Source organism: Aquarana catesbeiana, linkage group LG05, assembly GCF_042186555.1.
Source record: "Aquarana catesbeiana isolate 2022-GZ linkage group LG05, ASM4218655v1, whole genome shotgun sequence".
Lineage (NCBI taxonomy): Eukaryota > Metazoa > Chordata > Amphibia > Anura > Ranidae > Aquarana > Aquarana catesbeiana.
This window is the reverse complement of record NC_133328.1, coordinates 642,456,397-642,471,526: the sequence shown is the minus strand read 5'-3', so window position 1 is coordinate 642,471,526 and position 15,130 is coordinate 642,456,397. Positions and strand designations below refer to the sequence as shown.

The 15,130-nt window shown below is 43.9% G+C and overlaps 1 protein-coding gene across 1 annotated transcript in view; it reads right to left on the bottom strand.

Moving 5' to 3' along the window:
• Positions 1 to 4,141: 4,141 nt before the first annotated feature.
• Positions 4,142 to 15,130, bottom strand: part of MYL3 (myosin light chain 3) — a 150,450-nt gene continuing 139,461 nt past the window's right edge. Inside the window, exons 6-7 of the mRNA XM_073632444.1 lie at positions 11,587 to 11,619; positions 4,142 to 4,392 (exon numbers count right to left, since the gene is read on the bottom strand). Of these exons, the coding sequence (XP_073488545.1) occupies positions 11,591 to 11,619 (29 nt within the window). The 3' untranslated portion in view covers positions 4,142 to 4,392; positions 11,587 to 11,590. The remainder of the gene's footprint in view (positions 4,393 to 11,586; positions 11,620 to 15,130) is intronic.

Below are 15,130 nucleotides of genomic sequence, written 5' to 3'. Positions count from 1 at the left end.
GGTATATCAGCCAATGGGCAGGGGTTTTCTTGAATCCCATGGCCTGCTGGAAGAGCCTATACATTCGGGTGGAGTCAGGTGATCAGTATCCTGTGCCACCTGGACGGCTAGGTGGACGTGTGTCGCGTGCCCTGGGCAGCTAGGCTGGAGTCTGGGCCTATACCAGGGGCATCTGGCTGCTAGGCTGTGTGAGGGCCTATCCAGAAGTAAGAGAGCAGCACTGGGTTGGGATTGCGGCTTGCAGTCCAACCAGAAGTGACAGTTCTGCTGGCCGGAGAACCTGTCAAGGGTCGGAGGTAGAAGGGAAGCTGTTTCCACAAAGGGACCAATCGCCTTTACCAGGGACCACAGTGAGTAATTGAAGCAAGTACTAGAGCAGCATTCTCACCGAACGGGCACAGTGGAGAATCGAGAAAGTTCAGGCAGTGATCAAGTCAGGGACCCAACCAGCGGAGGTGACACTTGCAGAGCAGCCTTGTGAGTCAAGCCAGGGAACGAGCCGTTCAGCAGGGGTGAAGCTAGAGAAGTATCTGGAGTTCCAAGCTAGGGATCCAGCAGGGAAGCGGGGGTGACGCTTGAGGGAGATACCACCGCAAATATTGGAGGAGCTCAAGGGATTCAGAGTCAGTGAATCAGTGGGTCTAGTGAGAGACCGGAAACTCAGTGTTGAAGAACTACAAGAGGCAGTTGTAGTGAAGCTGAAAGAACTGTTACGTTTGAGTTAGGAACTGTTAAAGACTGTTGTCATAGGAGACAGCATTCCTGCATGTACAGATGTGGCACTTTGCTGGGGCCTTTCCCTGCACGGCTGTCCTCCTATTGAAGTCTCGGAGTCTGCCAATTGAATCTAAAACTACATAATGGTGTCCTGGCCCTAACCCTCTTTCCCCCAAAAATATAAAAAGGACTGTTAATAGAAATAAAACCTCTTTTACATCCAAGAAGTGTCTGGCGCCCAATAACTTTGTCCACCTTGCCCCCACTATGCCTCACAACCCACCACATACAGAAGGATATCAGCTATCTTTGGCCGGGAAAGTTCTCATTAGACTGGACAAGGCCAGAGACCTTGCTACATATACAATATACCATACATTTTAAAGGGACAGATTCTCAGAACTTCAAAGGAAAAATAGCCGGTGGCTTTCCATTTAAATTCAATGCAAGTTTATCTTTCCAGACAAGCAGACACAACGTCCTCACCTGGGGCCTTCCTCCTCCAACATGGTTCACCCAAAAATAGGGGTGCTTAATTGTAGAGACTCTAATCGGGTTTTAATCAATAATTCCTGAAGTCTCCAGTATTCAGCGCCTTTGGATATCCTACTCTGTCTATGAAAATCTTGTTATTATTATTATTATTATACAAGATTTATATAGCGCCAACAGTTCACACAGCTCTTTGCAATGTAGAGGGGGGGCAGTACAATTACAATACAGTTCAATACGGAAGGAATAGGAGGGCCCTACTCATGGAGCTTACAATATAAAGGGGGGTGGTACAAAAGGCCATAGCTGCGGGGGGTGAAGTCGTGCAGGGTAGAGGCTGACCAGACATATTGGGGCAGGAAGTTCCAGAGGATGGGAGAGGCTCTGGAGAAGTCTTGGAGGCGGGTATGGGAGGAGGTAACAAGGGAGAGCAGGAGGTCCTGGGAGGAGTGGAGAGGATGATTTGGGTGATATCTGCAGATGAGGTTGGTGATGTAGCTGGGGGCGATGTTGTGGATGGTCTTGTCTGTTGTGGTTCGTATTGTGATTTTTATATGGTGGGGTTAGTGGAAGGCAGTGAAGGGATTGACAGAGAGGAGCAGCAGTCATGGATCGGTTAGTATGCTTATATGTTCAACATGTAAGCATAATGAATGGCTTGCGGGCAATGTGAATATCTCAAAAACCTCAGATTAACCACCAGGTTTCAGTAACCGCAATAGGAAGGTAGAAGTAGTAGAAGGTCAAATCTACATCCACTATTGGATTGTTGGCTCCCCCTTGTAGTAGCTCTGTTAGCCCCTGCTCACAGATTTTGGTAATATGAATAAAAAATTATCTTTTTATGTACATTGTAGTAGGCTGATCCATAAAAAAACAGCAATTAAAATACAAGACAGGGTATACCTATATCTCCAGTGGACCATGCCTACTACCATTGCTTCATTCTAGTGCTGCAGCCCTCCAAGAGCCTCTTTGGCATTCAATACTTACAGGAGTGTTGGATGCCTGTGTCCCCTACCATGCACTGCTTCCTTCCTCCAACCCTTATATCACTGAAGGACTCAGCAATGACGTAGGTGTTAGAAGAAGGAACCGTGGCACATAGTGAGGGGGACACATGGTTCCAATATGCCCAAAAGTGCTAGGAGAGCACTCGCAACTGAGAGGAGTTAGAACAAATGGTTCACTGAAGAGGTGGAATTAATAGCTCTTCAACTACAGGGTTGTGCTGGGTTGAACTTGACAGGGTTGATTTAAAGAATGGTCCAACCCACCTATGAAAAACTCCTCAGGGATTGGCCAGATAGCAAACATACAGAGTAAACCCAGTGCTGTATCTCTAATTTGGGATGAACTGCCGGGCACCGGGGCTGTCATTCTTTGTGAGGGAAGCGATGGGATCAGACATGTCATGGTTAGCATTTTTTTTTTTTACTTTGGCCTGTTGGCAGAGTGTCATACATCATGTTTTCTACACTACCAGAAAACATGACTGAAGATGGATGTATATTATGGGTAATTTATTTTCTTTAATTAATGGTCAAAAACTGTCTGTCTTTATTTATTATTGACATATGTATCTGTGAATGAGTAGGCCTTGCTTATTCACATTGGGGAGTGGTATCTAGATGCCCCCTTATTTGTTAAAGGAGGCTTTCAGATTTCGATAAGCCCAGTGCCCCCCAAGACCCCCACAACCACAGGACCAGGGTTGTGGGGAAGAGGCCCTTTTGCTCATCAACATGGGGGCAACGGTGCTTTGTCAGGGGGCTTTCTCCTGGCAAAGTATCCCCTCATGTTGATAAGATGTGGTTTGGTATGGTTTAAGTAGGGGGAAGGCCAAATGTTCACTCCCTTCCCCTTCCTTGCCTGGTATTAAACAAAGGGGTAATCCATGCTGTTTCTTTTTTCTTTTTTTTGCATGGGGTCACATGTAATATCCATTCCAGACTCTCATTAAGGTTAAGGGTCTGTTGAGTAATTTTAGGGGGAACCCCATAATGTTTTCTTTTTTTGTGTGGGGGTCTCCCATTATTCTAGATGTATGGAATCCTGAACCACTTAGTTTACAAAGAGGAAGTGGCTGGAAACTGTAATTTTGCCAGCCATTTGCAAACACCTGTTTCTTTTTTTCTTATATATATTTCTCATACAGATGCGCCACTTCACAGGCAGGTTCAAGGTATTCCCCAGGCATGTTATTTAATGGAGTTTTGCATTTTTAATGTTTCACTTTAATCAATACTATAATTGCTACTCCTCTCCAAAAGAGATTTTTAAAAATATTTCTTGCTTTGGTAGATGTTCCCCAGGGAAGTGTCCGCCCCTCATGCCATTTTGTAGACCATCTCTTGCCTATTGGCCTAGCCATTCTTAACCAGGGTTCCTCAAGAGGTGGCTGGGGGTTCCTTGAGCGGTGACTTACTTACCTCCCATCTCATGTTGCCTACATAGTTCCAAGACCAAGGCCACTTGGCAGGACCGGCAGCATGACTGCAAGAGAGCCATTCTGACCACCACTGTAAGGGGGCATTCTTCCCACTGTTCACTACCAATGTAAGGGGTGTTTGCTCAATGACTCCCAATTGACTAATCTCAGGGGTACCCTGAGACCTGAACATTTTTTCAAGCGTTCCTCTGAGATAAAAAGGTTGGGAAAGGCGGGTCTAGAGAATGGACAGAACTGTTTTTAATATTGATTTTTAATGAGGCCCGGATTTGGCACGTGAACTTTGCTCATGTTGGCTGAACCTGCTCGAACTGAACCCACGTCTGCTCGTCTCATCCCTATGTCTCATTTAAACTTCTTGATAACTCAACAGAGTCTGGCAGATCATACAACATGAAAAACTCCAGAACAAAGCTATCTGGAAGAAAGATGTTTGTACAACTTCAAAGCAGACAATGAAGACTCATAGACAATGAAGGCTACCTGTTACATCAAAGGCCATCAGAAGAGCTTTATTGGCTACACTTTGTACAAAGTTCTATGTTGTTAAGTATAACAAAAAAATATGGGCAATGCACAGTCCTGCTTGAGTAGAAATACAGACTTTTTGATGGGAAGTTGTCACTCCGGGATGGGAAACGTTACACATTTTGGAGGATTTTGATTGAAAGATCCAGTTTGGAGATAAAGGGTGTTATTTGATGATTTTGTGATGAAGTATTGAAGGAGAACTTAAAAGAATAAAAAAATTAAAATAAATAAGTGATTAGATACAGTAGATAGATAGATATTAGGCAGGGGGTACACATTTGCAACTTGGCTCTTTCTCAAAGTGGCGATTTCTATAAGTGGAAGCACTTCTGACTCTGCACTTATCATCTGACTGTCTAATCTGAAAATATCATCTTTGTTCTCCCACAGGTATGCTCTTACTGCTGCAACTCCAGCTAGAATCACATTACTGAAAACTGTCTCCTATGTCTCTTAACTCTGGTATGCTCTTACTGCTGCAACTCCACTCCATCCAAAACTGAAACACTGCTGTCTGCTTTTCTTATGTGTCTCTAATAATGCTGGTATGATTTTTTTTTTTATACTTAACTGTCAGTAGACGTGTCCACATTACAATGCTTTATTATCTCCCTTGTCTTACCCAAAAATATGGCCCGTTTAACTTTAGTGCCCTCTTGCTAGTCTGTTTCTGAATTAGGAATTTTGCCCTGTTAACCAGCCAAGCTTTATAACCTCCTGAGTGATATTTGAAATCCACCCACACCCCACCCCTATCAGTATAAATATAAGCTTCTCTTGGGGGAAGCATTTGCAGGGGGTACACATTCGCAACTTGGCTCTTTCTCAAAGTGGCAATTTCTATAAGTGGAATGCAATTCTGACTCTGCACTTCAGCAAAGGCACAAAGCGAAGGGACACAAGATAAACACTTTGAAAAACACCACACAAACATCAGGTGACCTTTTTTACTCCTTTAGCTCTTTCTCCATGTAACTTGCATTCTCTACCACTCCTTTTGACAGCTCTGTCCTCTATCCTAAACTATCTCTCCTTCACCCCTCTTCTCCCCCCCATATATATCACCCTCACTTCTGTCCCCTCCTTATTACTGCACCCACCAACTCCCGCTAATTCTAAATCCACACACACTAAAAATCTCCAAGACCCTGGGGCATGTCCCTTCATATAAATCCCACTCCCATATTACCTCCCTCACCCTCCTGCTTCTCCTAACCTCTGGAGATATATCCCCAAACCCTGGGCCTCCATCATTTAACTGTACCCCATGCGCCCATCACCCTGCACCCTCTGGTAATCAACACAATTTAGTTCCCATTTCTATTCTTCCCAAGACCAGACCCCCTTTCTCTTGTGCCCTTTGGAACTCCCGCTCTGTCTGCAACAAACTCACTTCTCTCCATGACCTCTTTATCGCCAACTCATTTAACCTACTTGCCATTACCGAAACCTGGCTCCACTAATCCGACACTGCGTCTTCTGCTGCCCTATCCCATGGTGGTCTTCTCTGGACTCACCCCCCCAGATCCAGTGGACGTAAGGGAGGAGGTGTCGGAATCCTTCTAGCCCCACTTAGCACCTTTCAGGTACTTCAGCCACCTCCCTCTGTCACTCTCCTCTTTCGAAGCTCTCTCTAAGGATAGCCGTAATCTACAGGCCCCCTGGACCGGTATCAACCTTTCTTGATGACTACTCTGCCTGGCTACCCTACTTTCTTTCTTCTGAAATCCCCACTATCATTCTCGGGGACTTCAAAATCCCTATTAATACTAACACTCCTGCCACTTCCAAACTTCTCAGCCTAACATCCTCCTTTGACCTGAAGCAGCGGATACATGTTCCTACTCACTCAGAAGGCAATATCCTTGACCTCGTGTTCTCTCACCCTTGCACTCCATGCAACCTCTCTAACTATCCATTCCCTATCTCTGATCACCACCTTATTAGTTTCACTCTCTCCCTTTCCTTCACCTCCTCTCCCTCCAACCGCCTTAAAGTTACTCGCAGAAACCTACGTCATCTCAACCATTCTCTTCTCTACTCTGCTATCAACAACCTCTATGACAAAATCTCACCCCTATCCTGCACCAACCTAGCCACTTCTGTCTACAACGCTTCACTTCTAGCCTCACTGGACTCACTGGCCCCCCTCACTAGACACAGAATCAAGCCCAGACCCCTTCAACCTTGGCAAACAGATGGTACTAGAAGTCTGAAAAAATGTAGTCGTGCTCTTGAGCGCCTGTGGCGTAAGACTAAGTCTCAGAGAGATTTCAACTAATATAAATCTGCCCTCCAAAAATATAATGCCAACCTCCTCTCTGCCAAGCAGACCTATTTTACCACTCTCATTAGCAATTTATTATCCCGTCCCTGTCAACTCTTCTCCACCTTCAACTCTCTACTTCGTCCTCCACCGCCTCCACCTGCCAACTCACTCACTGCCCAGGAGATCGCCAAATCACTTCAAACAGAAGATTGATACAATTGGCAAGGAGATCTCTACTGTTCCGATACCCTCCACGCTTTACACTTCATGCCCTCAGGCACAATCATTACTTCCCTCTTTCAACCCCACCACTATAGATGAAGTTGCTAAACTACTTGCTAAAGTCCACCTTACCACCTGCCCTCTGGATCCCGTTCCCTCACAAATGCTACGTTCACCCTCTGGCTCTATGCTACACTCTCTAACCCAAATCTTCAATCTCTCCCTCTCTTCTGGCATCTTCCCCAACACTCTAAAACATGCGCTTGTCAGACCCATACTTAAAAAGCCCTCACTGGACCCATCCAATCATAACAACCTATGCCCCATCTCCTTGCTCCCCTTCTTATCCAAACTCCTCGAACATCTGGTCTACAACCGACTGAGCATCCACCTCACTGATAATAACCTTCTTGATCCCCTTCAGTATGGATTTCGTCCTCAACCCTCCACAGAAACTGCTCTCCTAAAACTAACAAACGATCTACTAACGGCCAAAAACAATCGACACTATTCTGTACTCCTGCTCCTGGACCTCTCTGCTGCCTTTGATACAGTTGACCACCCCCTCCCCCTCAAAAAACTACACGCCTTTGGTCTCCGTGACTGTACACTTTGCTGGTTCTCTTCCTACTTATCCAACCGCACCTTTAGTGTTTCTTACAACTCTACTTCCTCCTCTCCTCCTCCTCTCTCTGTTGGGGTCCCCCAGGGTTCAACTGATAGCCTCCCATGGCCTCCAATACTACCTCTATGCTGACGACACCCAAATCTATTTCTCTACCCCTCAGCTCACTCCCTCTGTCTCCTCACATATTACTAATTTACTATGAGATATATCAGTCTGGATGTCACACCACTTCCTTAAACTCAATCTATCCAAAACCGAACTTATAATTTTTCCTCCCCCATATGCCTCTTCCCCTGATCTCTCTGTCAAAATTAATGGCACAACTATAAGCCCATCCCCACATGCCAAGGTTCTAGGTGTGGTTCTAGACTCTGAACTCTCCTTCAAGCAACACATCCAATCACTGTCCAAATCCTACCGCCTCAACCTCCGCAACATCTCCAAAATACGCCCCTTTCTAACCAATGACACAACAAAGCTCTTAATTCACTCGCTGGTCATCTCTCGCCTCGACTACTGCAACTCCCTTCTCATTGGCTTGCCTCTACATAGTCTATCGTCTCTTCAATCCATCATGAATGCTGCTGCCAGACTCATCCACCTTATCAATCACTCTGTGTCTGCCACTCCTCTCTGTCAATCCCTCCACTGGCTTCTGCTCGGCCAAAGGATTAAATTCAAAATACTAACAACTACGTACAAAGCCATCCACAATTTCGCCCCCAGCTACATCACTAGCTTAGTCTCTAAATACCAACCTACTCGCTCTCTTCGTTCCTCTCAAGACCTTCTGCTCTCTAGCTCCCTCGTCACCTCCTCCCACGCTCGCCTCCAGGACTTTTCCAAAGCCTCTCCAATCCTATGGAATGCCCTACCCCAATCTGTCCACTTACCTCCTACTCTATTAGCTTTTAGACGATCCCTGAAAACCCTTCTCTTCAGAGAAGCCTACCCTACCCACACTTAACAACCGTATTTAAATTTTTTCCATCAGCTCATCCCCCACAGTTATTACGTTTTGTTTCCACTTGACCCTCCCTTCTAGATTGTAAGCTCTAACGAGCAGGGCCCGCTGATCCCTCCTGTATTGATTTGTATTGTAAGTGTACTGTCTGCCCTCATGTTGTAAAGCGCTGCACAAACTGTTGGCGCTATATAAATCCTGTATAATAATAATAAAAATAATAATAGATATAGATAAAATAGAAGACTTATGTATACCAAATGCCTTCCATTATGTCCATTTCCATTTGGTCAAATCCAAAAAGTGAAGTGAGGGCAATGTTTCCAATTATTATTATTATTATTCAGGATTTATGTAGCGCCAACAGTTTACGCAGCGCTTTACAATATAAAAGGGAGACAATACAGTTATAATACAATACAATACAATAGGATTAAGAGGGCCCTGCTCAGAAGAGCTTACAATCTAATAGGGTGGGGCAGGTGGTACAAAAGGTTGTAACTGTGGGGAATGAGCTGGTGGAAGTGGTTAATAAATGGATGACTTAATAAAGAAAGACATTATATATGTCCTATACTCAAAAAAATCTGTGCTGTAAAAAACAAAAATAGACGCCAAATACCACTATATTGGTTATATACATGAATTATGTATTTTTAACCATGTTCTTCATTTTTGTATCACTTTTTTATACAGTGTAATAAATGGTCCCCTATTAACCTCATTATTTCACTTCTACTTTTACAGAAAACCAGACATAAGTAAAATAAAAAATGTAAATCAGCAGTAAACAAACAATAATAAAATATACATAAAAGAAGGACTAAAACCCAAATTACAGCGATCGCTAACTTTGAGAAACCAAATTACCCTGAAAACAAGCAAATTTACCTCAAGAAGCGAAATTTAGAATTTCTGCCTAAATCACACCTCACATCCCTTCTGACCTACAGTATGTCAATAGTGAAGACTGTTCTATGTTTTCAGGTAAATGTATGAAATGATGTTACAGTATTTTATGGGTATTTTGGATAAAACTTCAGAGTATCTGATTGGATGCTAAGAGACAATTGACAGGTCTCAGTCAGAAATGTCATAATTTCATGAAATTATTGAGTTTAAAATATTCCTCACATGTCAACACCGAGGCTCACATTAATTTCTGCTTTTTGATGCTTTAATTGATGTATAAAAACATGATAAATTAGCTTTCTGTGGTTAAAGTATTTCTGTTACGGTTGGTTATGTAACTATTTTTATTATGCTGAGGAAAAAGAGAAAAAAACTGAATTCTGTAACCAAGTTCCTTTTTAAGCTGGAAACAAATATATTTTTAGACACCTACTGACACGTCTTCTGCCCAATCTTTGAAATCCTCATCAAGGCAAGGGAAAAAAAAGAGAGAGAAAGGATAGAAGAGAAAAGAGGGGAGGGAGAGAGGAGAGGAGAGGAGAGAAGAGGGGAGGGAGAGAGGAGAGGAGAGGAGAGAGGAGGGAGAGAGGAGAGGAGATGAGAGCAGAGAAGGTGGAGGGAGAGAGGAGAGAAGAGGGGACGGAGAGAGGAGAGGAGAGGAGAGAAGAGGGGAGGGAGAGAGGAGAGGAGAGGGAGAGAGGAGAGGAAAGGAGAGAAGAGGGGAGGGGGAGAGGAGAGGGCAGGAAAGTAGAGTGAAGGAGAGGAGGGGAGGAAAAGAAAAGAGAGGATGAATGGAAAGGACGGGATGAAGAAAGGAGAGGAGAGACCGGGTAGGAGAGGAGAGGATAGGAGAGTCGAGTAAAGGTGAGGAGGGGAGGGGAGGAGAGGAAAGGAGAGGAGAGGGGAGGAGAGGAAAAGAGAGGAGAGAGGAGGAAGAAAGAGGAGGGAGAGAGAGTAGGAGAGAAGAGAGGAGGAGGGAAGGAGAAGGGATGGGAGGAGAAAACAGGACTGTAAAGTGGGGGAGAGGAGAAGGGTTGAGAGTAGAGTGCAGAAGAGTAGAGTTTAGAAGAGGGGAAGAGAGGAAAGGTAGGAAGGGAAGGGAGGGGAGAGCAGTATAGGGGAGAAGGAGAGAAGAGGAGAGGGGAGGAGGGGGAAATGAGGAAAGGGGACGGAGGGATGAAGGGGAGGAAAGGAGTGGATTGGGTGGGGAATGCAGAGGAGAGGGGAGGATGGAGGTAATTTTAGAGGAAAAGGGATGAGAGGAAAATGGGTAGTAGAGAGGAGATGGGAGTGAAAAGAAGGGAAGAGAACTGAAGAGAGGATAGTAGGAGTGAAAAAGGGGGAGGAGAGCGGATGGAGAAGAGAGAGGGGAGGTGAAGAGAGGAGAAGATGGGGAGAGTGGGGGGCAGAAGAGGGGAGAGAAAAGATGAAAAAGTAAAGAGAAGAATATTAGAGACATGGAGGAACATGTGAAGAGAGGTGAAGAAAGAAAGAAGGGAGGAGCGGAAAAGCGGAAGATAGACTGAAAGGAGACTGGGAAGATGATGAAAGGGAGAGGGAATGGGAGAGGGAGAGGAAAAAAAGAGAGGGAGAGGAGAGGTAAATAAGATGAGGGGGAGAGGGAGAGGAGAGCACAAGGAGACAGAGAGGGGGAGGTAACGGAGATGAAGGGGAGAGGAGAAGGAGAGGAGAAGTAAAGGAGATGAAGGGGAGAGAATGAGAAGAATTAAAGGAGATGAAGGAGACAGTGAGAGGAGAAGGAGAGGAGAGGTAAATGAGATGAAGGGGAGAGAATGAGGAGAATTAAAGGAGATGAAGGAGATAGGGATAGGAGAAGGAGAGGAGAGGTAAATGAGATGAAGGGGAGAGAATTAGGAGAATTAAAGGAGATGAAGGAGATAGGGAGAGGATGAGAAGAAGTAAAGGAGATGAAGGAGAGAGGGAGAGGAGAACGGAAGGAAACCTAAAGAAGATGAAGGAAAGAGGGAGAAGCAGAGGAGAGGACAGGGAGACAGAGAGGGAGAGGTAAAGGAGATGGAGGGGAGAGGGTGAGGAGAGGTAAAAGAGATGAAGGAGAGAGGAGAAGGGGAGGAGACCTAAAGAAGATGAACAAAAGAGGGAGAGGTTGAGAAGAAGAGAGGTAAAGTAGATGAAGGGGAGAGGGAGAGGGCAAATTATACCATAATTTTAACAAGGAAAAGTGTACTCTTCAGTGTGTGTTACCATCTAGAAATGATCTTCCATTTTTCTGATTTTGGTGAACTGACACCATGAAATCTGGTTACTATGAATTATACTTAATGAAGAGACAGGCAGAAAGTGAACTGTTGCTGGAATTAGTCAAAAGATAATTAAATTTAATGGGTGTTCCCTATTACAGTCAGCAGCGTTCATCTTACCTAGTTAGCCCTCCAGGATGTGCTTCACAAAGGCTGAAAGAAAAGAAGAGAACAACTGTTAGTATTGGAGCCATGACTATCCTCCAAGGAGTAGACTTCCCATTACCTCTGCATTCGTCTTCGTATTAGCCTGTTACTGGAAACATGAAGCTGTGTAGTCACATGACTTTCCTCCAGGAGGACAAAATTGCTAATCCATGGCTGCCACTTCTCTCCTCTTAACCATAATCCCTTGTGATTGCAGACTAAGCCCGCTAACCTGGCAAATCTCCTCCACCATCTCTTGGGATTAAATCGGCCATCTTGGCTTGGTCTTCCCTCTCTGTTTTTTTTTTTTTTTAATCAATATTAGTCGGATCTGTTACCAAAACATCACATTTTTGTCTTTCTCCCCAAACGCTGTCCACAGATGACTAATATTTTTCCTTCTCGGAGTTCTCAGCTGGGCCCTTGGCTTCCATATCAAACAACGTTGTAAACAAGCATTAGAGAGAACACGGCCGATGACAGGAATCTCACAGCGTACCTTCCTGCCAACTTAGCTAGCGAAAATCTCCCAAAAACGTCCAACTTTTTATAGATGTCGTAACATGTTTTTAGCCCCTGCAAGTTTTTTTTTTTCCCTCAGCTATGAGAATGTTTCAATTCCGTTAATGACGTTCTCATTTTGTAGCAGAAAAAAAAAAAACGACTTGAACAAAAGGGAAATTCGGGAACCTGAACTTTGTATTCTGGTAAAAAACAGAAACTGGCAGCCAAGGAAAATATGAGGAATATTGTTCAACTGGAAGCCGTATATAAAAACAAGTAGCAATGACATCAGCGGCATGGGAGAGGCATGGTTCCTTTATAGGATATTCTACTTCTTCAAACTGGGGGGTTGGGTTCCCGGGAGGGGGGACTCAATGTTATTAGAATAAGGAGGATCAGAAAACAGAATGATTGAAATACATGAAGTTTAGAGATCGGTTCTTTTTGGATGAAGGATTTATTACTGGCACAGTGTTCTGCCTCCTCCTAGATGGACAACAATGATGTGATGAAATATCAGATTTAGTCAGATTGATTAAATAACCTTTTCTGTGGGAAACTTTCTCCAAAATGTAACTATTTTTGCATAAGAAGAGAAAAATAAACAATGAGGCAATCCTTCCACTGAAAGATACAAAGCAAGTTCCATCCATCTAGCCACATATCCAATCCATCATATCCATCCATCCAATCATCCATATATCCAGTATATCATTTCCATATCCATATATCCATCAATCCAGCCACCCACCCGTCCATCCAATCATCCATCCATTAATCCATCTATTAATCCATCCATCCATTCAATTATCCATCCATCCATTCTTCCATCAACCCAATCATCTATCCATCCATATATTAAGACCATCATATCCATATACCCATCTCCCCAACATCCATCCAACCATTCATCCATTCTTCTATCCATTCATTCTTCAATTGTTTCATTCATCCAATCATTCATCCACCCAGTTCATCGTATCCATATCCACATATCCATCCAACCATCTATCTATTCATCCCTTCTTCCATCCAATCATTTATTCATCCATTCATCCAATCATCCATCCATCCATATATCAGTCCATCATATCCATATCCACATCTCTCCAACCATTCATCCAATCTTCCATCCATTCTTCAAACGATCCATCCATCCATCCATCCATCCATCCATATATCCAGTCCATCATATCCATATTCACATACCCATCTCTCCAACCATTCATCCAATCTTCCAACCATTCATTCTTTTCATTTTTCCATCCAACCATCCATCTATCCATATATCCAGTTCATCATGGACATATCCACATTTCCATCCAACCATCCATCCATTCATTATTCCATCCATCCGTCCATCCATCCATCCAATCATCTATTCATCCATCCATTCTTCCATCCATCCATCCATATATCCAGTCCATTATATCCATATATATATATATTCAGTCCTTCCAACCACCCACCTATCCATCCAATCATCCATCCATCCATATATCCAGTCCATCATATCCATATTCACATACCCATCTCTATAACCATTCATCCAATCTTCCATTCATTCTTTTTATTTTTCCATCCAATCATCCATCTATCCATGTATCCAGTTCATCATGGACATATCCACATTTCCATCCAACCATCGATCCATTCATTATTTCATTATTCCATCCATCCGTCCATCCATCCATCCATCCATCCATCCATTCTTCAATCCATCCATATTCTTCAATCCATCCATATATCCAGTCCATCATATCCATATCCAAATAGCCATCCATCCATCCAACCATCAATCCATCCATTAATCCATCCACCTATCCATCCAGTCATCCACTCTTACATCAACAAGGAAAACATTATTCATAGACTGACCATGTAATCCAAAACTACACTTGTACTTTTATTGTCCCAACTTCCCCCCAGAAGCCTCTCTTTAGTTGTAAAGTATTTGTGTACTGCATCTGAACACCCAAAGCCTTAGGCCTCATACACATGGGCAATAAATAGACAGGTTTCACGCACATGTCCAAAGTTGCTTGTGACCAAAGAGCAACATGTACTGCTTCCAAACAGCTCACTGCCTGCTTGCTTGTTGGCTGCCACTGTGTAGCTGACTATGCCAGGAGACAGGAGGTGGGAGGAGGGGTTGCACCCCCCACCCCCCACCATCACCACCTTCTGACTTTGCATCCCCCATCTGATCTCCTTGCTACTCAGGTCTACATCACAACAGCAGCCATTATCTGAGCCTCCAGAAAGCTGTTATCTAGAGCCTGTTGGTTGCAAATAATAAGCAACAAGTCGTAATATGCAGTATTTTGTATTTCATCTAACAAAAATCAATAAAAAGCTAAATAAATACAGTATTTTAATCCTCAACTTAGAAAAAGAATAACCAGACAGGTTACAGTGATGGGGGCTAGAAGGAGCCAGAAAGTTTCCACTGAACCATTGGGAAGCCCAATAGAGCCTTCTTAAAACAGAAGATATCTGGATATCTAAATTGAAATCAAAATAAGGGGTTTATTCGTCATTTAAAGCAACTTTGCCACTCTCCTGAAACGTGCATAAAAAGCATTACTGCCGCCAGGGGATGGGCCTGAATCCCCACTCCCTCCTTGTCTCTGACTCACTAGCGTTGTCCAGTTGAACATAAATATAGGTACACAGATAGAATCCATGAGTTGGAGTTGAATTCCAGGAGGCTTTATTCAAATAAGCACCTTACAGCAGCATATTAGCCTTGATGGTTTCACGCTATGGTCGCAAGGCTCATGACTAAGCACCAAAGCGCCGAATGCACCAAGACTTTTTGCTTCCATCTTGTGAACTTTGGCTATGTACCTGAATTGGTTCCTGCAAAGGGCTGTGAATATTTACCTCTCTATCGGGCGGTGAGCACAAACTCCTCTGTCTTCCCACACTGCAACCTCCAACAAAGTCTTCAACACTTCCTAAGTCTTGCAGTGAGGTAGGGGTTGGAGGAAGGAACTACAGCCCCTGGCGG